The sequence below is a fragment of the Eptatretus burgeri genome, chromosome 11 (assembly GCF_056783735.1).
Source record: "Eptatretus burgeri isolate ZD-2024b chromosome 11, Ebu_testis_v1, whole genome shotgun sequence".
Classification (NCBI taxonomy): domain Eukaryota; kingdom Metazoa; phylum Chordata; class Myxini; order Myxiniformes; family Myxinidae; genus Eptatretus; species Eptatretus burgeri.
Genome location: NC_140971.1, coordinates 79,282,033 through 79,306,210, shown reverse-complemented (window position 1 = coordinate 79,306,210; position 24,178 = coordinate 79,282,033). Strand labels below are relative to the sequence as shown.

The 24,178-nt window shown below is 47.6% G+C and overlaps 2 protein-coding genes across 6 annotated transcripts in view; one reads left to right on the top strand and one right to left on the bottom strand.

Moving 5' to 3' along the window:
* Window positions 1-24,178, top strand: part of DTNB (dystrobrevin beta) — a 218,487-nt gene that overhangs the window by 71,222 nt on the left and 123,087 nt on the right. For all 5 annotated transcript variants that reach the window (XM_085847130.1, XM_085847131.1, XM_085847134.1 and 2 more), the window contains exon 5: window positions 1,042-1,127. In XM_085847130.1, coding sequence (XP_085703256.1) covers window positions 1,042-1,127 — 86 coding nt within the window. The remainder of the gene's footprint in view (window positions 1-1,041; window positions 1,128-24,178) is intronic.
* The window catches only part of LOC147017454 (uncharacterized), a 56,584-nt gene that overhangs the window by 3,418 nt on the left and 28,988 nt on the right, over window positions 1-24,178 (bottom strand). The window lies entirely within an intron of this gene.

Here is a 24,178-nt window from a genome sequence, read left to right as displayed (position 1 = left end):
CGCCTGTCGAGAATACACTTCTGCTCACTGTTGCCCTTCGATGATGGCGTCTTTCCTTCCTTTTCCCAGGCTGACATCACCTTTGAGACAGTTCCTCAAGCGACGCTAGCAATTTCTGCAGCCTTTGTCACTGAAGCGTCTGCCAAACGGGTACCCACAATTCCACCCCGTTTGAAGTCACATGATTTCTTCCGGCCATGCTGGCTCTTAATACCAGACTCCAGTTACCCCTCTTGTATATACACGACAAGAGGACTGCCAGGAAGAGATTTCCATAATTCATGCGCCGGGCACGTATGTGTTGTGGCCCCATCCTTTGCATATATGTTGCACGACTCGTGCACCCAGGTGGTGTTTCCATTTTTTTGTCCACTATCTGCATTCTCCCAGAAGCTTTTTGTACCATAGCACTTTACATATCCTTCCGTCCCTCTGTTTCTTTCTTTATTTTTCTTTTTCGGTTACTGGGAGTTGGGTGGCCTTTTATAGGCAGCATTTTTGTGTCCATCTAAAGTTGCCCTGTGACATTTAAGAGTCAACCACAAAGTGTGGATGGAATGGCCAGACCAGGCAGGGCAGGCGGGATGCCTTCTCCCTAAAAGTGTTGACTGAATTAGTTGTTTTCTTTTATCAACAGTCCGATAGCGACATTGTTGTTGGTTACTATCCTGAGACGAACTGTTATTGCCAATTGGATTAAAAGCAACAACTTTCTGAATATTAGTTGTGCAAACAGTACTTACAACTTGAAGGCACTTGTTTTTAGAAAGTCTTTGCATTAAATTTTTTTATTTTATTTTAGAAACAATGTAATCAGTAGTTGCTTCAAAAAGTGACTTCAGTACTTCTTTTAACGAGGTGTTTATTGTGCAGCTTTTATAATTGTATTGAGATATATTAACATCAAAGCCTGCTCTCCTCACATATTTTTTTTCTCTGACCTTTCTACTCATCTTTTTATTCGAAACTGCCATTTTCTTGAACAATTGCCTTTCCTGTAAATGTGACCAGCAGCTGACACGCACTGTTTATATCCCACAGGGAGAGTGGAAACAAGATGACGGCCTTTGGAATCAAGGTGGCCTTCGCAACGATGTGTGGAGGAAAGGTTGTGGACAAGCTGCGATGTAAGTCAAGCACCGCACAGGATGATGATTGTATTCTCAAAGCAGACTTGACCCAGTTAGAATGAGTTGACACCATCCTTCCCCCCACTACCATTAGTTGGAAGAATTGCACAGCTTTTGATTAACCTCTTCACCGTTATTGCGCACACCCCTTGTCATGAATGTTTCTACCTTTGCATGTAATCGATATTGCGTAAGTCAAATCGTCTAGTGTCTTTCACAGCAAAGCATGAATCAGTTTGAAGTGAAAGCCTCTAAATGACTGCTTTTGCAGCCACAGAATCGCTCTTTGGGTGATTTTGGTAGTGCACACACACTTGTGTGACTAAGACCAAACAATGTTGCAGGCGTGTAAATATAGGTTGGCAGAGAGGCCACTGTACTCCAGCATCTCGCATTCCACTTGGAGGAGGCTTTCAAACAGCCACTGTATCATCACAGCTCAAAAAAGCAATTATTTTGTTCTTCGACTGTGCTAAGATAATAAAATTTAAGGGGGAACATCAACTTTTAATGAACGAATGTGTTTGTGTGTATCTGACCCTGATACGGGTATGACGGTTGACAAATTGGTTTTGAGTCAAACCTGGATTTAACATTGCCAGAGCAAACACCTTCGTTGCATGATGGAATGAAATTTATTTTCCATACACTTCTCAGTTATCATACTCATAACTTGTTTATTTTTTTAATTTTAAGCTAGCAAGGGTACCCAGCGTTGATTGGTGCTGTTCTAATCCTGTTGACATTTTGAATTGATCAAATTGGTTTTTTTTCTATTTTTGTGGGGGTCTTTTTAATTGGTCTTAAAATACTTCCCTACACCCACTAAGGAATGGGGTCTGGGATCATTTCATATTACCTTTCACGTAGCTACAAAGGCTTAGGCACAATCCATCCATCCATCCATTGGAACCATACTCCATGCAGGGCGTTGGTGCTGCCGAAGCAGTCTCCTTGGCTATTGGGCACAATCCTAGATGGCTCTCCACTCTAACACAGGATACCAGCAAGACTGCATTCATTTTTCCAACCTCCGAAGGATGACTGGCAGAATCAACTCCACCTGGTATTAATTCAACTGCCGAGTGGGATTTGAACTCAGGATCCGAGGATCGCAAGCCCACCACTGTAACCATTAAGCCACCACTAGGCATTTAGGCACTATAGAGTGATTTTTTTTTTTTTAAATATAAAAAGCCTCAAAAAGGTAACAAAATTTTTGTTGACCGAACACACTCCCCGGCCCTCCTTGATGAACCTCCCAAAGTTTGACGAAGAGCCATTGAGTCATCTTTGAGAAAAATGACAACAGACACAGACAGACAGACAAACAGCTCTCTTATAGTATAAGTGTTCACGATTAGGGGGTGAATATCAAAATATAATGTATAAACAGTTTGTGAGATTCAGGTGATGTACTCATAGCCAGCAATGAACACAATTTATGAGAGTGGAACTTTTTTTAAATATTACAAAAAGAGGAATCTCGATCTGGAGGAGGGTAACTATGGCAAAGAGCACAATGACCCACATGAATAAGACTGGGAACTATGGAGGTTTATCAATCTCAACCAAAAAGCATCTGGTGAAATGCCTCATCTGGTCCCTAATGATGTTATGTACAGTTCAGCAGTGAAGAGTTTGAATGTGGCTGTGAGAAGACATCTCAAGGCGTTTGAGATGTCTCTTTCAAGGCAATTGTTGAAAATAGTGGTTTCATATAGTCACAAAAGATGAGGTTCTAGAATGAGTGAAAGAAATAAAGTTTTTCAACTGTTGAAAAGACGACGTGAAAAGAGTGTGATATTTTGATCACCTGATGAGAAAGAACGGTTTATTTATATCACGGTCGGCTTGTGTTGTCACACCTTGTGAAAGACAACCTACACCTTATCTATAGGATGTAGCTGTAGAGCTTGGAACAGCAATTGTAGAAGAGACAAGACTCACCATCAACAGAAGTCCACAGAGAAATGTCATTCATAGCTATTATAGATCATTTAAAACGGCAACGCCAATCTTTGGAACCAAAGGATGGTAAAAGTTAAACATCTCAAAAATGGATAAATGCATAATATTATATATATATATATATATATATATATATATATATATATATATATATATATATATATATATATATATATCTTCTTCTTCTTTCGGCTGCTCCCGTTCGGGGTCGCCACAGCGGATCATCCGTATGATCCGCATAGTGATTTGGCACATGTTTTACGCCAGATGCCCTTCCTGACGCAACCCTGGTCGCCTCTTACAACACAGGGATATGGTACACCTATTTTAACCGGGGTATACACCAGCGCAGTACACTGGTACTCATTTCGCCGACCTCGGAAGGATGACAGGCTGAGTCAACCCCCTGGTGTATTAATTCAGTGGCGCAACGGGGCTTGAACTCAGGACCTCTTGGATCCCAAGCCGCTGCCCTAACCACTGCGCCAACACCAGGCTATATATAAATTTATATATATATATATATATATATATATATATATATATATATATATATATATATATATATATATATTATATATATATTTATTATATATATATATATATATATATTTATATATATATATATATATAGGCTATATATATATATATATATATATATATATATATATATATATACAGTCAAAGCTCGTTACAATGCCACCTCGCTTCTATGCCACTCTCGCTATTATACCACTTTTGCCTCGGTCCCGACAAAATTCAGTACAAAATAAATTTACTATGCCACCCCCTACTCGCTACCATGCCACTACTGTGTGACTGTTAAAAGGCACGAGTCGTGAAAAGTCTGTATTGCGCAGTGCTCGATTATCACACTCACGTCCAAAGGCGAAGCTATTAACTACAGTCCAGCTGCGCACAACATAACTCAATACGTACGCGCATAGTCAGACTGTGTCAAAACACGCGATTCTTCTCCCCGATGCCAGCCACAACAAGCCAATCACAACACGCACAACGAGACACAAAAAAAGCGCGAGCACACACACAGATACGCAGGCACACGTACAACAGTGACATCATTTTTTTTCAAATTCAGCCCATAATGTCAGCTCAGAAACGCAAGTGAACCGACTTTACGCTGAAGGAGAAGAAGGAGATCATCGATGCTGCGAAGAAGGAGCCGAATCAGTCCAAGTTGGCCAGGGAGATTAGCAAGAAATGGGGCGTCGAAGTTAAGAGAACCACCGTGAAGGGCATTCTCAGCAAGAAGGATGCAATCGAGGCTGCAATCAAAGCTGGATTTCCATCGAAGCGCATGAAGTTGACGCAGGCTCACGACCCGAAGCTTGATGAGGGAGTGCTCATGTGGCTGAAGCAATCAAGAGGACAGAATGTGCCTGTCAGCGGCGATCTGATCAAGGAGAAGGCGATGAAACTGGCCGAGCTTGATGCACATCCCAGACTTCATGGCGAGCGACGGTTGGTTGGGCAATTTCAAGAAGCGCCACGGCATCACGTTCAAGACAGTGCAGGGGCGAAGCTGGAGCGGTGGATTCGCAATCCCTTCTTGAGTGGCAACAACAGGTTCTCCGGCCCTTACTCGGGCAGTTCTCCGCAGACGACGCCTTCAACCTGGACGAGACTGGACTCTTCTGGCAGCTGCTTCTGAACAAGATCATGGCTTTCAGGGGAGAGCGGTGTACTGGAGGAAAGAAAAGCAAGCAAAGGATCACTCTTCTGGTTGGGGCAAACATGAGCGGCAGCGAGAAATTCCTCTCTTCTGGTGATTGGCAATTCCAAGAAACCCCGTGCCTTCAAGAACAAAGAGATCCCGGTCAAGTACAAGGCGAACGCGAAGGCGTGGATGACGGCGGAGCTTTTCGAGGAGATGTTGCATGCGTGGGACGGACGACTCGGCCAGCAGGGACGCAGAGTGCTGGTCTGTCTCGATAACTTCTCTGGCCACCCTCCCGAGCTCGAGCTGAACAACATCCAACTGGTCTTCTTCCCACCCAAACACGACAGCCAATTCGCAACCAATGGATCAGGGAATCATAGAGAACCTCAAGCGCCACTACAAGAAGCTCCTGCTATGCCGCCTGCTTGAGGCCATATACAAGGGAAAGGAGTTCAAGTTCACGTTGCTCGACGCTCTACACGTCGCCCAGCGTGCTTGGGAGCAGGTCGGCAAGTCGACGATCAGGAACTGTTTCGCGAAGGCCAAGTTCATCGAAGAGGAGATCCAAACTGAGCCACAGGATGCGGAGCTGCCCGACATCTGGGAAGCTCTGCCTGCCGAGGAAAAGATGCACGAGAACGAGGAGATCGAGCTGTCTGACTTTCTCGAAGCCGACGAGCGCCTCGCGACTGGCGGGTATTTCATGCAGGAGGAGATTCTGTGCAGTAAGGAGCCGGTGGAAAGCGAAGATGACGAGGTAACTGTCGAGGAGGAAATCGTTCCGTTCGAGGAAGCCCAGCGCGCTTGTAGCACCGTCCGGAAGTTCATGCAGCAGAGAAGCGGGAAGCCCGGTGTGATGCAAGCGTGCGATCGGCTCGACAACGAGATGCACGAGATCCGCCGAAAGAAGATGCGCCAGCCGACGATTCTTGAAAGCTTTGTGTGTCGTGAATTTCGCCATGCCATATGTTAGTGTGTGAACTCTGTTAGTGTGTGTATGTTCTCCGTTCGCTTAGCTTATACAACAGTCATGCCTTTTACTTGCTGGAATAAATTTTGTCTCAAGATTAACTACAGATGGGTAACTTGAGAAAATAAGGCCGTTTTTACAAAATCTCGTTACTATGCCACTCTCGCTACTATGCCACTTTTGCTCGGTCCCGACGGGTGGCATAGTAGCGAGCTTTGACTGTATATATATATATATATATATATATATATATATATATATATATATATATATATATATATATATATATATATATATATATATATATATATGTAATGGAGCAAGTGTATGTGATTATGTATGTATGTCTGTACAGTATGTATATTCGCTCTTCACCCATTGGCTGGACAGCTGACTTGACATCACCCACAATTGTAACCTGGAATACTCAACCAAAAGTACCCAGAGGACCCAAAAGACTGAAAAGACCCTGAAGACCTAAATGACCCCAAGGACCTAAATGACCCCGAGGACGCAAAAGACCCTGAGCACACAAAAGACCTAAAATACCTTGAAGACACAAAAGACCCCAAAGACCAAAAATACCCTGAAGACCCTAAAAGACCTAAAAGATTTCAAAGACCCCAAAGACACAAAAATACATGAAAGACCTAAAAGACACTGAAGACCCAAAATACCCTAAATACCCTTGAAGACCCAAAAGACCCCAAAGACTAAAAGACCCCAAAGATGCAAAAGACATAACAGACCCAAAATACCAAAAAGACCCCAAATACCCCAAATTAACCCAAAGACTCAAAAAACCCAGAGGACCCAAAATACTGAAAATACCCTGAAGACCCAAAAGACTGAAAAGACCCCAAAGACACAAAAGAGTCCGAGGGCCCAAAAGACCCTAAAGACCTGAAGGAACCAAAACACCCGAAGACCCCGAGGACCCGAAAGACTCCGAGGACCCCGAAAACCTAAAATAACTGAAGGACCTAGAGGACCCAAAAGATCCAGGGAATCCAAATGACCTGAGAACCCAAAAGACCCAGAGGACCCAAAAGACCCCGAAGACCCTAAACACCCAGAGGACCCAAAATAACAATAGGACATAAACGACCCTGAAGACCTAAAAGACCCCAAGGATCCAAAAGACCCCAAGGACCTAAAAGACCACAATGACCCAAAATACCTAGAGGACCCAAGAGACCCAATGGGATTATCTGGGACCCACGGAAATTCTGCATAATGTAAAATGTGACTTCAGGTCCCCAATACAACACAATCCCAATCGTCAACGCCCCCCCCTCAAAAGTCTCAAACCCCTCGATCCCAACTCTGTCCCCTCTCTGCCCTTCCTCCCCCAACTCAACGCTGTCATCCACTCCCCCTTTCTCCTTCAAGTCCTCAACTGCCCCAAACCCCAAGTCCTCGATCCACCCCGCCCCCATTCTCAACATCTCAATCTCCCTCTTCCAACTCCATGTATCCTCACCCCCAACTCTGTCCTCCCCTCCCCATTTATTCCTGTTCTTAAGAACGTTATACAAAGATACACAGGGAACTTTGGTGCATGAGAATCTCATGCCTGTGTTGTCTCTGTCCTTGTTTGTTAAGAACAATGTTAAAAGTAAATAAATATGGAACATTAAATTCACAATCACTTCCCCCTTTCTTCCCTTAGTTTTTTACGATCATGCCTAGTGTTGGCTTAATGGTTGGGGTGGTGGGCTTGGCATCCTAGGGATCTGAGGGTCCTGAATTCAAATCCTGTGGCCATTGAATTAATACCAGGTGGGGTTGACTCAGCCTATCATCCTTCTGAGATTGGCAAAATGAATCCCGGCTTTCTGGGATGATTGAGCCATTTGAGTATCCTCTGTTGGAGTGCTGACCTGTCCAGGATTGTGCCCAATAGTCCAGGAGACTGTGTCGGTAGCACTGATGCTCTGTAGAGAGTATTGTCCCAATGGAAGGATTATCTTACTATAATTAATAGATGTTTTTTTTTTTTGATTCATTGTCACGCTACTTATACAACTGTGGGCTGATTACATCCAGACTTGCTACATTGGATCAGCATGACCCCAATTAATGGATAGGGGTGTTTTTATCTTTGCCAGTGGTCTTGGGGGAGGAGGAGACGCAAATTCTCCGTAAATGTGTATCATGTACCACGACTTCCAGATTTTCCTTGGTATTTCAAGCCTCCAAGATTTACAGCACAGTATTCCTGTCCCCACGTTGTCCGGCACAGTGAGGTGTTTTGAATTTTTAGCAGAAGGTACGTTTTCCATGCACATAATCTGGGGGTTTTTTTTTTGCCTATACACCGCCTAAATAAAGGTTTGCTCAGAAGAACGTGTTGCATGTTTGGAACAAGATCATCCGTAGGGTGGGTACTCTGCTCGTAAAAATAATATATTTAATATTAGTAATATATCGTGTAATATGAAGCAGTCTTGCTCATGAAGGCTAGTGTCGATCTGCTTCAAAAAGTTTCAAAACGCAATGTTAATTCCAACCCTCTACCTGGTCAGGTTGTTGTTCAGGCTTAAGCTTTAGTTGACAACCCTTTTCAAGGGATAATTGAATCATTGACTTGAACACAAATTGTATTAAAATGACTTTGGATTTTAAAACTCTGCTGCAGACTTGTTACCCAAAATGCGACTCAACACGGTACCCAAAACTGGACTCTCGACCTGAGACTCGCAAATGGAGACTCACAACTTGAAAGTTTAAACCCAAAATTGGCAACTGAACACATGCCACCAAAAACTTTTGACCTCGGATTACCAATCAATAATGTGTCGATCAAATTCCAATGAATGAATGTGTAGAACTCGAAGATCATATCATGACTGTATTCTTAACTGACTGCACGTGTTGATTTCTCCTTTACTGGCAATTTAATCTCTTCCATCATATTTGTGTCACAACAAACGCAAGTGAACACAATAAGAACAAATTTTCTTTAAATACCAGGAAAGGCACAGGGCCTTGTTATGATATATGGTGTTCCTGAAAAACAAACAGCCAGAAGTAAGTATTATAATCACGCTGCTTATGTGACTGTGGGATGAATCCAAGTTGTAATTGTTTCGTTATTGACATATCTTCTATAGTTGGTACGTAAACACTGGAAGAGTGACAGTGGAAGCTTTTTGTGAAAGTAAAGGAGTGTAAATTATGAGTTTGAAAATACTAACAGAAATATAACTCCTATGCTGGTTTCAGCTTGAATGGGACCTCCATGCACGCCAAATTCCCGAGTCATTACGATGCCTCAATTTTGGTCATGGGCTATTTGTAATCAGTTTCTCTTGCCCTCTGTGCTGTGGGAAATGGTTTTCCATGCTCGACACCACAGAAGTATTTTTTTTCGGTACTGTATCAGGAAAAGAGGGTTTGTCCATTTATGAAAGAAAGCAGAGGTTTTTGACGATGTGATTCAAAGTTAAGCGTTTTTGTGAATTGTTTTCAGGAAATCTTTCTTTGCCACGATAATACCGACAGCGGTGTCGTTCTACCGTGTCGTTCTACCGAGTGCCGTTCTACCGAGTGCCGTTCTACCGAGTGCCGTTCGAGTTATTTTTGTCAAAAGTTGCACATTTTGTAGAGATTATCAAAAGAAAACGGAACAATTAATTAACGATGTAAAACTTGTCGATCTTTTTCATGGCATACCTCATTGGTCAAAAAAACAATGCATGCAAAGCCATTGGCCAATCAAAAAAAAAAAAAAAAATATATATATATATATATATATATATATATATATATGTATATTTGAAAGTGTGTCTGTCTGTGTGTCTGTGTGTGTGTTTCTCTGTGACCTATGCACGCGAAAAGTACAGGACTGATCCTCACCAAACATCACATGCTGACAGAACATGTACCCGGGAGTGTCCCGATGTAAAAGAATTGTACTTCCGACTTCCGGTTTCCGAAGTATGACTTCATCACCTGATTTCGTAACGTTAATTTTTCAAGTTCAGCCGATTGACATGGGGCCAACGGAATTTGCTAGAGAATGAGAAATTAATACTACAGTCAATTGAAGACAATGACTTCCGACTTCCCGGTTTCCGAATTATGACTTATGCATTCGACACGCAAAAATGACCGTATGTATATTATACCGTATAATGATCTAATAATCATCTGCAAGTCATATTTTATTAACATTTTCTTTGTTCATTATTGTTATAACCATGGTTATAAAAACCATTTTTGTTGTTACTGTATAACGTTTTTATGTCACTTCGGCCTGGATTCGGGATCAGCGATCAAATAATGTAAATCACGATTAAAAATTATTTTTTGATGATGCGGGAGTTATCTTTATTAAAATCAGTAGAGGAAATATACACCATGTCTGATAATTGGGTCTTTCATGTCTCCGACGATGCCTTTATCTCCAGGGACGCATCATTCCCCATGACAAAAACCGGAAGCAGAAGGGTCATAGCCAATGTCACGGATTCCAAATTGCCAGGGTATTGTGTTGTTGTTGTTGTTGTTGTTTACTCTTCTCTCATGTGCACGCGTTGAGTATGAAGCTCACTACGTTCGCTATTAAATGCTGTGCGGTGTATAAACACGATCGGGTTTGATTTCTATGTTGCGAATATTAAATGCTGTGCGGTGTATAAACACGATCGGGTTTGATTTCTATCTTGCAAATATTAATAAACGCTGTGCGGTGTATAAACACGATCGGGTTTGATTTCTATGTTGTGAATATTAAACGCTGTGCGGTGTATAAAGACGATCGGGTTTGATTTCTATGTTGCGATTATTAAACGCTGTGCGGTGTTTAAACACGATCGGGTTTGATTTCTATGTTGTGAATATTAAACGCTGTGCGGTGTATAAAGACTATCGGGTTTGATTTCTATGTTGCGAATATTAAACGCTGTGCGGTGTATAAACACGATCGGGTTTGATTTCTATGTTGTGAATATTAAACGCTGTGTGGTGTATAAACACGATCGGGTTTGATTTCTATCTTGCAAATATTACTAAACGCTGTGCGGTGTATAAACACGATCGGGTTTGATTTCTATGTTGTGAATATTAAACGCTGTGCAGTGTATAAACACGATCGGGTTTGATTTCTATGTTGTGAATATTAAACGCTGTGCGGTGTATAAAGACTATCGGGTTTGATTTCTATGTTGCTAATATTAAACGCTGTGCGGTGTATAAACACGATCGGGTTTGATTTCTATGTTGTGAATATTAAACGCTGTGCGTGTGGTGTGGTGGGCCTGCGGGGGCAGGGCGTGATGTGGGTAGTATGGTGGAGGAGTGGTCACGTGCTTGCACGGGATATATGAGTGCGCGCCGCCTGAGGCGTGGTTGTAGTTGCTGTAGCCGTTGTGGCCTGTGGAGCCTGGAGGTCGTGTGGCTTGTAGAGTGCATCAAGTGGAGAACATTGTACTTTACGGTACTTCTACATATCGACGGTCCCCTGTGCCAGTGCGCATGCGCAGCCTGAGCCGGAGCCAGGGATGTTGTGGGTGTTTCAACCTGTTCAATACTTGTTTGATTATTGTCGTTCCACGCTAATAAAGTGGTCGAACAAATTGAACTCTGTTCTTATTTATAATCAAACAACTTGATGCAGTCGAGTAAAGATCGTCGGTGCTGAGGAGGACACGAATGGGTGAAAACGGACCACGAGAACGTCGACAGTGAGTTTGGGTTTCTCGGGTACTGTACCCAATCTTCGCCTCCAGGACACTGTACACACGTGTGCATCACCGAAAATAGAACGTTTACTCCAGAATAACTGTTCCTATGGCGCCGGTGGAAGCAGAGTGCCCGATCGAGGGTTGTGACTATGGCTACACACGCAGAGGCGGCAGTGGTGGCCGCCATGTTGAGTATACACGCCACTGTGCACGTCGCCGCCCCCAGGGCGGCGAGCTCGAATGCCAAGATGGAGAAACTCAAGCGTCCCTCCATAGCACTGGCCGGAACGGGCGAGGCCTGGTCGTACTTCATAACCCGCTGGGGCGAATACAAAACAGGTACTAAGCTTGTCGGACCCGACATAGTCGCGCAGCTACTGGAGTGCTGTGAGGAGGAGCTGAGAAAGGACCTCACTCGCACGGCGGGTCGGAGCCTCGTGGGCAGCGATGAAGAAGACGTCCTCGCCGCCATGAAGGCGCTCGCCGTCCGGACGGAGAACACGATGGTAGCTCGGGTAGCCCTGTCTAACATGCGGCAGGGACACGAGGATCCCGCATCAAGGGGCAGGCGGACACGTGCAAGTATGAAATGAAGTGCACCAAGACGGGGTGCGATCAGGTCAATGACTTCACGGAAGAGATATTGCGCAACGTGGTTGCCCATGGCATCGCGGACCAAGCAATACAACTTGACCTACTCGGTGAGAAGACCCAGGACATGCCATTAAAGAATATGATAGAGTATATCGAGGCCAAAGAGTCTGGAAAACACTCGGCATCGCGCCTGCTTGACACTCAGAGCACGGACGCGATCAGTAGTTCATATCGGCAGGGAAAGCAACAGGACGTCCGCGCCAGAGTAGGAGCCAGGCCGGAAAAACGGAAGGCCAAGCCCGAAGGAGTATGCATCTACTGCGGCGAGGTGGGCCACGGCAAAACGCCTCAATGGCGCGCCAGACGCGCCGAGTGCCCCGGATACAGTAAAAAGTGCCGGAAGTGTGGCCGCCAGAATCACCTCGACAAGGCGTGCCTGGGCGGCCGACCGGCTAGAACCCCGTCTAAGGAGACCGACGGGATGTACGACGAACAGACGGCAGCCTTCGTCGAGCTATGCACGGTCACCATGGCCAGCACAGAGGACGAAATGCGCGCGCTTCCCCTCGCTCACTACCTGTACGATGATATGTGCGATAAGTGGATGAAACGCATATCCGACCCGCAGCCATACGTCAACCTCACTCTCACCAACAAGCGCGAGGATTACAAAGCGCTGGGTTTTAACCTCCTGAAACACACCCACGCGGTAACCCTACCCGCTATGGCAGACACGGGGTGCCAGAGCTGCCTGATCGGCATTAAAGTCGTCCAACAAATGGGCCTGAGTACTGAGGACCTCATACCTGTATCCATGACCATGAAGGCCGCAAACAACAAAGGAATTCGTATCCTCGGAGCCGTGGTAGTCAGATTCGCCGGTAACAGTGACGACGCTCGGAGATTGGAGACGCGCCAAATCGCGTACGTGACGGACTCTTCAGACCGCATATTCCTCTCCCGCGCGGCCTGCATGGACCTGGGAATGATCTCGGACAGATTCCCGACACTCGGAGAGGTGAATCTGACGACCTCGGAATTTTGCGACTGCCCGCGACGCGCGGAGCCGCCGACCAAGCCGACCGCACTCCCCATGCCAGCGACCGAGGCCAACAGAGAGGCACTACAGTCACATTTACTCAGGATGTATGCTCAGAGCACATTAAACACGTGCCCACACCAGCCACTACCGAGAATGACCGGCCCGCCACTACGTCTTATGCTCAGTGAGAACGCGACACCGGTTGCCAACCACACTCCCATCTCAGTGGCCATACATTGGCAAGATGAGGTAAAAGCAGGCCTCGACCAGGACGTTCGGCTCGGCGTGTTGGAGGAAGTACCCGTCGGCATGCCGGTGACATGGTGTCACCGCATGTTAATTTGCGCGAAAAAGAATGGCAAGCCGCGACGCACCGTCGACTTTCAGGCCTTGAACAAGCATGCGTTCCGCGAGACCCACCACACCCAATCCCCGTTCCACCAGGCGAGACGCGTACCTAACGGGAAGCGCAAGACAGTATTCGACGCATGGAACGGTTACCATAGCGTCCGCCTACACGAGGACGACCGCCACAAGACGACCTTCATCACTCCATGGGGGCGCTACCGGTACCTATCTGCCCCACAAGGGTATATGGCATCGGGGGACGGTTACTCACGACGATACGATGAGATCGTCGCGGACATTCGTAACAAGACCAAGTGCGTAGATGACACGCTACTATGGTCAGACACGATTGAGGGGAGCTACTTCCAGGCGGTCCAATGGCTGGATATATGCGGCCGGAATGGAATCATCCTCAACCCGGAGAAGTTTGTCTTCAGCGCACCCACGGTGGACTTCGCGGGCTTCACCATCACCATGACCGACGTGCGACCGTGCAGCCGCTACCTGGAAGCAATCCACGATTTCCCACAACCGCGTAACATCACCGACGTCAGATCGTGGTTCGGGCTTGTCAACCAGGTGGCATACGCCTTCAGTATGGCCGAACGAATGCAGCCATTCCGGAAGCTCCTGAAAAGTGGAGAACGCTTCCAGTGGTCCATGGAGTTAGAGGACATATTCCGCGAGTCGAAAGACGTGATCGTACAAGAAATCGAACACGGTGTCCGCATATTTGACAAAACTAAGCCAACATGCATCGCCACGGACTGGTCGAAGGAGGGAATCGGATTCTGGTTGCTTCAAAAGCACTGCCGATGTGTACCAGTTAGACCATTCTGCTGCACTGATGGATGGAAAATAACCCTGGTCGGCAGCAGATTTACACACGCGGCAGAATCCAGATACGCGCCCATAGAGGGCGAGGCTCTCGCAGTCGCGGACGCCTTGGACAAGGTGCGCTACTTCGTACTGGGCTGCGAGAACCTGATCGTTGCGGTAGACCACAAACCACTGCTGAAACTCCTTTCGGACAGAGCACTTGACGACATACCCAACCCCCGCCTCAGGAACCTCAAGGAGAAGACCCTGCGTTATCGCTTCCGCATCATACATATCCCGGGCATGAAGAACAAGGCAGCAGATGCCATGTCGCGCAGGCCGGTCGGCACCACGCGACCTCCACTCATGAACCTTCCAGATGACAATGCCACCATAGCAACCCACCTCCAACCAAGCACGCACACCGACGTCCTGTCTCTCCTGCGCCAAACTGAGCCGGAGTATGACGACGACGTCGAGGAGGACAACCTGGTATGGTGCGCCGCGGGCCTCGCATCATTGCGATCAGTAACATGGGATCGCGTCAGGGAAGCCACCAGCAGCGATGGCGATATGCACATATTGGAGGGAATGACAATGAACGGCATCCCCGACTCAAAAATCGAGATGCCAGAGACAATTCGCGACTATCACCAGTACCGCGAGAACATTACATCGACAGATGGAGTGATCCTATACAAGGACCGAGTAGTCATACCACCCTCACTCCGCGGTGATGTGCTGAGTGCCCTACACGCTGCCCACCAGGGCGTATCAATGATGACCGCCCGCGCAGAATCCTCTGTATTCTGGCCAGGCATGTCGGCCGACATCAGCGCCACTCGGAAAAACTGCGAACACTGCCACCGGATGGCACCATCACAGCCTGGAGCGCCACCAACTCCACCTATCCCGGTCGTTTACCCCTTTCAGGCAGTGTGCTCGGACTTCTTTGTACACAGGGGTGCACACTACCTTGTGACGGTGGACAGATACTCGAACTGGCCGATCATTTCAAAGTCGACGGGTGGCGCCGCCGGACTCATAAACCACTTACGTCGCGCCTTCGTGACGTATGGGGGACCAGAGTTCACCTCCACCGAGACACGATCATTCCTGCACAGATGGGGCGTACACCACCGCTTGTCATCGGTGGCCTTCCCTCACAGCAACTGTCGCGCGGAGATTGGAGTTAAGACAATGAAACGACTTATCACGGACAACACCAGCCCGCAGGGAGAACTTGACACTGACGCTGTGCAGAGAGCGATACTACAATATCGTAGCACGCCTGACCCTGACACGAAGATCTCCCCGGCAATGTGTGTCTTCGGCCGCCCGATAGGCGATTTCATCCCAATTATCCCCGGGAAGTACAGACCGCACGACACTTGGCATGAGACCCTGAAAGCGAGGGAGGAGGCCCTCCGCAAACGTCATATCCGCACAGCCGACACCTGGGCAGAACACACCAAACGCCTTCCGCCACTTGCTGTAGGGGACCTAGTCCGCGTACAGAACCAGACAGGATTCCACCCAAAAAATGGGACAAGACAGGCAGTATCGTGGAGGTATGCCAACATGACCAATACGTGATCAAGATCGACGGCTCGGGCAGAGTCGCACTTCGGAACAGGAAATTCCTGCGCAAGTTTAGCCCAGTTCGCAATGACCAGCTGCCACCCCGGTCTATCTATGATGATCTAGCAACCCGCATCAATGTACCTGCACCCGTTGTAACACCGCAACTGCCTGACCTCGACAGCGAACCCGTGACATCTGCGACGCCAACGGGGCCCACACCGGCACTGACATCAGTATGCACACCCAAGCGCAAGACTACACCTGTTTCAGACACGCCAGCAGCACCAGGACGAGGCACACCGAGGCGCGCGATCCTTCAGACGCCACCATCGGCCCCTGAAACCCCGAGAGCCCCATCCCCACTGGTGTGGTGTAGCCTGCGGGCATGCAGGGCGGGGCATGATGATGGGAGGAGGGGTCGTCGTAGTCATCGGGTCTGCAAGGGATATAAGGTGTGCGCGCCGCCTGAGGCGTTGTAGTGATGCTGTAGTCACCCGGCTTGTGCGTGTGCTGAATACGTAATAAAGGGGAGCCGCGGGCAAAGTACGCCTGCGCTCGCGCTTGTGCAACACAGCCCGGCTCGACTGTTCCCCCGCTCGTGTCTGCCTGCTTAGCATCTTCTATCCAGTACACCACAGTTGGCTGACGAGGATCTTCGGATCGGCGTGTGCAGGGCGGCAAATAACCCGGGCGGTTCCAGGCTACGGAGCCAAGGGTCTCGCCAGCACGAGCATGACAGAAGGTCGGGGCACGGCGCACGGGCGCGTACCCGTTTTCGGGGGAGATCAATTCGAGTTGTTTTCTGAACAGTTGGGTTGCTACTTCCGCGCGAATGATGTAGATGATGAAGAGAAACGCAAGGCGATCTTGCTCGCCTTGCTATCAACGGAGCACTACCGGCTGCTGAGTGATTTGGTGGCTCCAAATAAGCCCAGTGATGACGGGCTATCGTTTCAGGACATCGTGGCGAAAATGAAGACCCACTTGGCGCCAGAGAAGTCGTTGCATCTCGCGCGGTTCCAGTTCGATCACCTCGCTAAGGGTGGCGAGGAGCGCGTTGCAGACTTCGTAGCACGGGTGAAGCATTCGGCTGTGCCTTGCAAGTTCACGACAGAGGAGCGTCCGGCACGGCTCAGAGATCGTTTTATTTCTGGTCTGCGAGACGCAAAGATGGTAGCAGCCATCCTGCGGTTGACCGACATCACATTCAACTTGGCGGTCGGGACTGCTTCGTCTGTCGAGCAGACACTCACGGATGTCCGCACCATCGCTGGCCAGGACATAATGAGTAGCTCCAGCTGGGGCATGTCGGCTGATCCCGAGGTCCACGCGGTGACCGCGCAGGTGCCGCAGGTCGCGCAGCCCGGAGTCCGCGCGATGACTCAAGTGCCGCAGGTCGCACGCGCGTCTGGCGGTGCGGGACGAGGGCACGCACCGCAGCACGGTCGCACCGGGAGCGAAGTGGATTTCCAGGGGTGCTGGGGGTGTGGGGGTCCGCACCTGCGACGAATGTGCCCGTATAAGAACACCGTGTGTTTGCATTGTCACAAGGTGGGACATTTGAAGCATGTGTGTCGGATGGCGGGGGCCTCCGTTGGGGTCTTGGATGACGAGGTGCGGGAGGACCCCAGTGACCTGGAGATCGGCCTGCAGCCGGGGCATGGCGAAGCCGGCGGGCCGGAGCAGGAGATGCAACCACGGTTGAGTCTGTTTTCCGTTGGTTCGGAGATGACGACGCCGTTCACGGTGGAGGTCGAAGTGAATGGCGAGCCGACCGTGTTTTGCGTGGACACCGGGGCTGCGGTGTCGGTCATGGGTGAGCAGGCGGCTCGTGGTCTTCGCGGTGTTTGCCTGGTCAAGACGGCCTTGTCGCTGTACACGTACACCGGTGAAGCGATTGCACCGCTTGCGAGGGCCGACGTCTCAGTGCGCTACCGAGGTCGACGCGCCCGGCTCTCGGTGTTCGTGGTGCGAGGGGAGGGGCCCGCCCTTTTGGGTCGGGACTGGCTGGCGCACCTCGGGCTGGATCTCCGGTTCGTACCTCCAGGTGTGCCGGTGCTCTCTTCGATGCCTTCATCGAGTACCGAGGGCGAGGTTCTGGCGGCGGGAGCCGCGTCGATGCAACGGGAGCGGCCGTTCGTTGCTGCCTGTGGCGGTGATGTACGGTTCGGGAGCGGCGAGAGCCGTATCAGCTCTCGCGATGAGTTCCCGCGCTTCGGCAGCGTTCGTGAGGCAATGCGCGCCGGTGTTGTTCGGGCAGCTTCAACAGGTTGCGGTGAGCCCGTGGCATTAAAGGAAGTCGCGAGTCACAACATCGAGTCGACAACCAAGAGACGGACTCGTGATGTGGGTTGTGGGTTGCTGTTCATTGCATATTTGTTTTTCCTTGCTCTAGTGATGCAGTTTAACGTTGTTGAAATAAATGCCAGCAGTTCCTGTGTGAGAGTGGGTTTGGTGGAGATCAATCGATGGGATTTGTATTATGATCAATGTGATGTGGTGGCTTTGGGAGCGGTGGTGGCGAATAAAAAGGTTGGGTTGGCCTTCCATTGCCCCGGGCCGCGGGTAGTTGCTTTGTCATGTGTGGGGATTTGGTCGAAAGAACGCGCTGTACGGAAAAATGAGTTTGCAATGGTTCAAATGATGTTCGTAGTGATTTATAACGAGCCTATGGTTGAAGTGTGGTTTAAATGGAATTGCTACCGTCTAACTGCCGTGTGGGTCTCGGAGATCGACTCGGGGCCAGGACTGGTGCGCTGGTCGGCGTTACCCCCACCTCTGGTTGCGGGCGCAGCTCTCTGTGTTCGCTCAAGGCCGTTTAGACGGGCGTTGGCATCTCAACTGATTGTGGTGCGTGGGTTGTTATGAAGCATTGGGTGCGTCCAGCCAGCGGTGCTGTTCAGCGCCCCCATCCAAGGTCAATCGAGTCTGGCGCTGGCGCCACGGCTTCCAGACAGCGGGCTTCCGGCCTCGGAATGTTTATCTGCGTCAGGTCTGCCTGGGGGAAGTGGGCCGGAGGCGTTTGATGGTGCCGGGGGAGGTTTGCTCGGGAGATCGCCGCGGCCTCGCCGAGGGCCATGTCAGCATGAGCCGCCTGGGGGCGTTTCCGCTGTGTAGGGCTGCTGTGCTTTTCGCCTTGCTGCTTCATATCGGTAACGCGGCCAGAGTGTGGGAGGTGCTGTGTGCACCTCCGTCTTCGGAACCTGGCCGTGGCAGCTCCATTAGCTCGCTTTCACGCATTATATGATGTGATGTGCTGTTATAGTTCGCTGTTTTCATTTTTTGTGCCTTGTCTACTATTATACCGTAGTCCTTCGTGCTGTTTATGCTTATTATGATGGTGATCATTTAATAATCATAGTTTTAGGAGGGAGGAGTGTGGTGTAGCCTGCGGGCATGCAGGGCGGGGCATGATGATGGGAGGAGGGGTCGTCGTGGTCATCGGGTCTGCAAGGGATATAAGGTGTGCGCGCCGCCTGAGGCGTTGTAGTGATGCTGTAGTCGCCCAGCTTGTGCGTGTGCTGAATACGTAATAAAGGGGAGCCGCGGGCAAAGTACGCCCGCGCTCGCGCTTGTGCAACACAGCCCGGCTCGACTGTTCCCCCGCTCGTGTCTGCCTGCTAAGCATCTTCTATCCAGTACACCACAACTGGGGCCCGATGTGACACCACCAGCACCAGCAATAGGTCAACGCCGATCCACCAGAGCGACCAGCGTGCCTGCCTGGCACAAGGACTACTCCATGGAATAGTCACACGATGGGTGATATAAACTTTTGTTCATTCATTAAACTTAATATTTTCTCAGCCTTTATCTATTAACATAATAAAGACTCGGAGGGAGATAGAGAACATTGTACTTTACGGTACTTCTACATATCGACGGTCCCCTGTGCCAGTGCGCATGCGCAGCCTGAGCCGGAGCCAGGGATGTTGTGGGTGTTTCAACCTGTTCAATACTTGTTTGATTATTGTCGTTCCACGCTAATAAAGTGGTCGAACAAATTGAACTCTGTTCTTATTTATCGAGTACGTAATAAAGTGGAGTTACGGGCAACGTACGCTCACGCTCTCGCTCGTGGAAATAAAGCAGGGTTGTGCTGTTCCCCCGCTCATGTCTGCCTTGGAGCACCTCTACCACGACATTACAGTGCGGTGTATAAACACGATCGGGTTTGATTTCTATGTTGCGAATATTAAACGCTGTGCGGTGTATAAACACGATCGGGTTTGATTTCTATGTTGTGAATATTAAACGCTGTGCGGTGTATAAACACGATCGGGTTTGATTTCTATGTTGTGAATATTGTATCCACACTATTAAAAGTGTGTGTGTGTGTGTATGTGTGTGTGTGTCTGTGTCTATGTCTATGTCTATGTCTATGTCTATGTCTATGTCTATGTCTATGTGTGTGCATCAGTGTGTGTGTGCGCGTGTCCATGTGTGTGCGTCAGTGTGTGTGTGTGTGTGCGTGTGCGTGTGCGTGCGTGTGCGTGTCCATGTGTGTGCGTCAGTGTGTGTGTCAGTGTATCTGTGGCAGCCTCTACAATTTTACAAATAACTGTGACATATACTCCTTCAGACCCGCGTCATCCACGGGATTCCTGTGCGGAGCACGGGTGTCCCTGCTAGTATAACAATAAACAAGAAAAAGAGCAAACAGAAATTGCAGACCCTCACCAGGACTTGTTTTGTGTGGTGTATTTTGTGTGCTGTTTGTGAACTGGTGTGTTACGTAATTAATGAGACATAATTGGAACTGCCACTTTAAAACTGGCTGGCAGTGACGACTGGGTACCAAGACGTCCCTCTTTGATGCAACCCCGCTTTGATTTGACACATGACCCTGACCCATGACGTTTTTTAAAAAATTATTGTTAATCATTATTCAATTGAATTTAGAATGGAATTAAAATAAATTAAATTCAAATCAAATGGAAGACCAAATCGGTACAGTCCTGCATCGACATAATCAGAAGGAACCCGAAAAAGCAAAAACCAAAGATGAAGTCATCAGAAGGAGCCTGGATAGGATTCACATTTCAGCTGCTACTCCTCCACCCTGAAACCCATCCAGGCCCAGCCAAGTGAGCCTCATTCAAAAAAAATTCAAAACATTAAAAAAGAACACATCAAAAAAAATCTAATAATCCTGGCTGCCAGACCATGCGCCCGATCAAGTTGAAATTTAAAACATGTATTCCCCATCACTACTAGATCATTGTGAAGTTTCACATTGATTGATGAAGCAGTTCCAGAGAAAACATTATCGTCGCCCACGGCTGAGAGTGATACCCGAGAGTTTGAGTGACTGAACTTCTTCAAGAGGGTTGCTGAGAAAATAGATGGGAGGGTTTGCCGTATGGTCCATTGGGAGAGATAGATGTTGTCATGGTCTGAAGAGAGAAGAGGCTGCTGTCTGTCCGTCTGAAGGATGAAGAATGACAAGGCAGAGGTTGGAGTCATCAGCAAAGAGATAAAGAGGATATTCCAGAGAGGAGATGAAAAGATTCCATAAGTGTCACACATTGGCTTTGAGAGTTGAAGAAGTCAGTAAGCCATGTGTGGAATTGGCCTTGGATGCCATTGGCAGAAAGATTTGAGAGCACCTCGGGATGCGAAACTGCATCAAAAGCTCGAGATATGTCGAGAGAGATGGCCCTGACCTCATGTCTGACATTGAGGGTCTTAATCTATTATTGGGAGAGCAGAAACAGCATGCCAAAGGTCGAGTGACCTGGTCTAAATCTGAACTGATGATCAGAGATGAGTCCATTCGGAGAAGAGGAAGGCTTTGATGTCAGTTATTAATGTGAGTTAGCTGACAGGTCTGTAGTTAAGGGGATAGCTTTTTGTGCCTTGCTTATGTAATGCAGTGATGTTGGCTGACTTCCAAGCAGATGGAAGATAACCTTGGGCAAATGATAGGATGAAAAGGGCAGAGTGAGGAAGTGCAAGAGCAGCAGAGCAGGTTTTTAGGACTCGTGAGCTGATGCCATCCAGTCAAGTTGCACAATCGATCAAGGGTTGCTAGAAACCTCTTCACCTTCTCAGGTGCAAACAACAGAATCCAGGAGCAGTTGGATGTGACTGGGAAGGGTGGAGAGAGAGAGAGAGAGAGAGAGAGAGAGAGAGAGAGAGAGAGAGAGAGAGAGAGAGAGAGAGAGATAGAGATAGAGATAGAGATAGAGATAGAGATAGAGATAGAGATAGATAAGGGGCACAAGATTTGGAAGCAAACACAATTGAGGCATTCAGCCTTCTCATGAGCAGAGTCGGCTCTGGTGCCATTTGAGGAGGTTAAAGGGATGGAGGAGGAGCATACACCAGAGACAGACTTAACAATTGGTACTATCAGATTTTATAGGAGGGAGACAAGTTTGAAAGTTAATAATAGAGCAGCGTTTCTCAACGTTTTTACCCTTGTGGAACCCTTGAAATAGTTTTCATGTCTCAGGGAACCCCTGCATAAAAATTATTATGTACCATTATTAATATCTAGCTCTTTTATATTTTTATCGTAGTTCACGTGGTAAATATAATATTTTTTCTTCGGATACCTGGTGTAAGGAAAAAAATGACCCCATTTTCGTCAAATTTATTGGCAATCAAAAAAAACACATACTGCTCGTTTATGAGACCTCAGACCGAGGTTTTAATTCACAAAAAAAAAAATTTTAATCAAAAAAAAGACAAAAATCATGCAAACTGATCAACAAAAATTAAACAAATAAAGATGGAGCAATAAAAGTAAAAAGAAGAAGTAAAAGAGAGAGAGAGAGAGAGAGAGAGAGAGAGAGAGAGAGAGAGAGAGAGAGAGAGAGAGAGAGAGAGAGAGAGAGAGAGAGAGAGAGAGAGAGAGAGAGAGAGAGAGAGAGAGAGAGAGAGAGAGAGAGAGAGATAGAGATAGAGATAGAGATAGAGATAGAGATAGAGATAGATAAGGGGCACAAGATTTGGAAGCAAACACAATTGAGGCATTCAGCCTTCTCATGAGCAGAGTCGGCTCTGGTGCCATTTGAGGAGGTTAAAGGGATGGAGGAGGAGCATACACCAGAGACAGACTTAACAATTGGTACTATCAGATTTTATAGGAGGGAGACAAGTTTGAAAGTTAATAATAGAGCAGCGTTTCTCAACGTTTTTACCCTTGTGGAACCCTTGAAATAGTTTTCATGTCTCAGGGAACCCCTGCATAAAAATTATTATGTACCATTATTAATATCTAGCTCTTTTATATTTTTATCGTAGTTCACGTGGTAAATATAATATATTTTTTTCGGATACCTGGTTTAAGGAAAAAAATGACCCCCTTTTTGTCAAATTTATTGGCAATGAAAAAAAAAGCATACTGCTCGTTTATGAGACCTCACACCGAGGTTTTAATTCACAAAAAAAAAATTTTAATCAAAAAAAACACACACCTCATGCAACCTGATCAACAAAACTTAAACAAATAAAGCTGAAGCAATAAAGGTAAACAGAAGAACTAACCGAGAGAGAGAGAGAGAGAGAGAGAGAGAGAGAGAGAGAGAGAGAGAGAGAGAGAGAGAGAGAGAGAGAGAGAGAGAGAGAGAGAGAGAGAGAGAGAGAGAGAGAGAGAGAGAGAGAGAGAGAGAGAGAGAGAGAGAGAGAGAGAGAGAGAGAGAGAGAGAGAGAGAGAGAGAGAGAGAGAGAGAGAGAGAGAGAGAGAGAGAGAGACTGACTTCGTGCTAGGAAGCACAGAGAAGATAGATGGACACCGTGCATGCGTCGCGTACTTGAGTCAGTCACTCAACGAATCCGCCGCGTACAGGACGTCCACTAACCAGTGTGGGCGGTTTCACACTGGCACCACATACACATCGTTAAATACATTCCCTATGGTTGTTATAATTGTAAATAATATAAGAGGTTGAAGCCTCTATTATAATAACCAAGGAGTTTCCAACAATATGCCGTACGTGTATAGTAAAATTACGAATATTAAATCAAACAAAAACTACTCAAAAATACATTAGCCTATTTATTACTGTTTCTCGCGGAACCCCTAGCGACCTCTTGCGGAACCCTAGGCTTCCGGGGAACCCCGGTTGAGAAACACTGCATTAGAGGTTGGACAGATGTTGTTTTCTGTGTCGGCTCCTGAGAGTGGACACACACTTGTTGTAGGCTTTGTGAAATATTACCGGTCTTATTGAAGATAATTAATCAATGCACACAGTGACTTCAATTATTCTAGTGCCGAAAGTGTGATTTTTGTTCACAGATTTCTCCTTTATGTGAAAGTTTTGCCAAAAATAATCCACGACATTGTGATTGTGATTCACCACAAACAAAATTGTGATTCACTACATTTTAATCAAAATG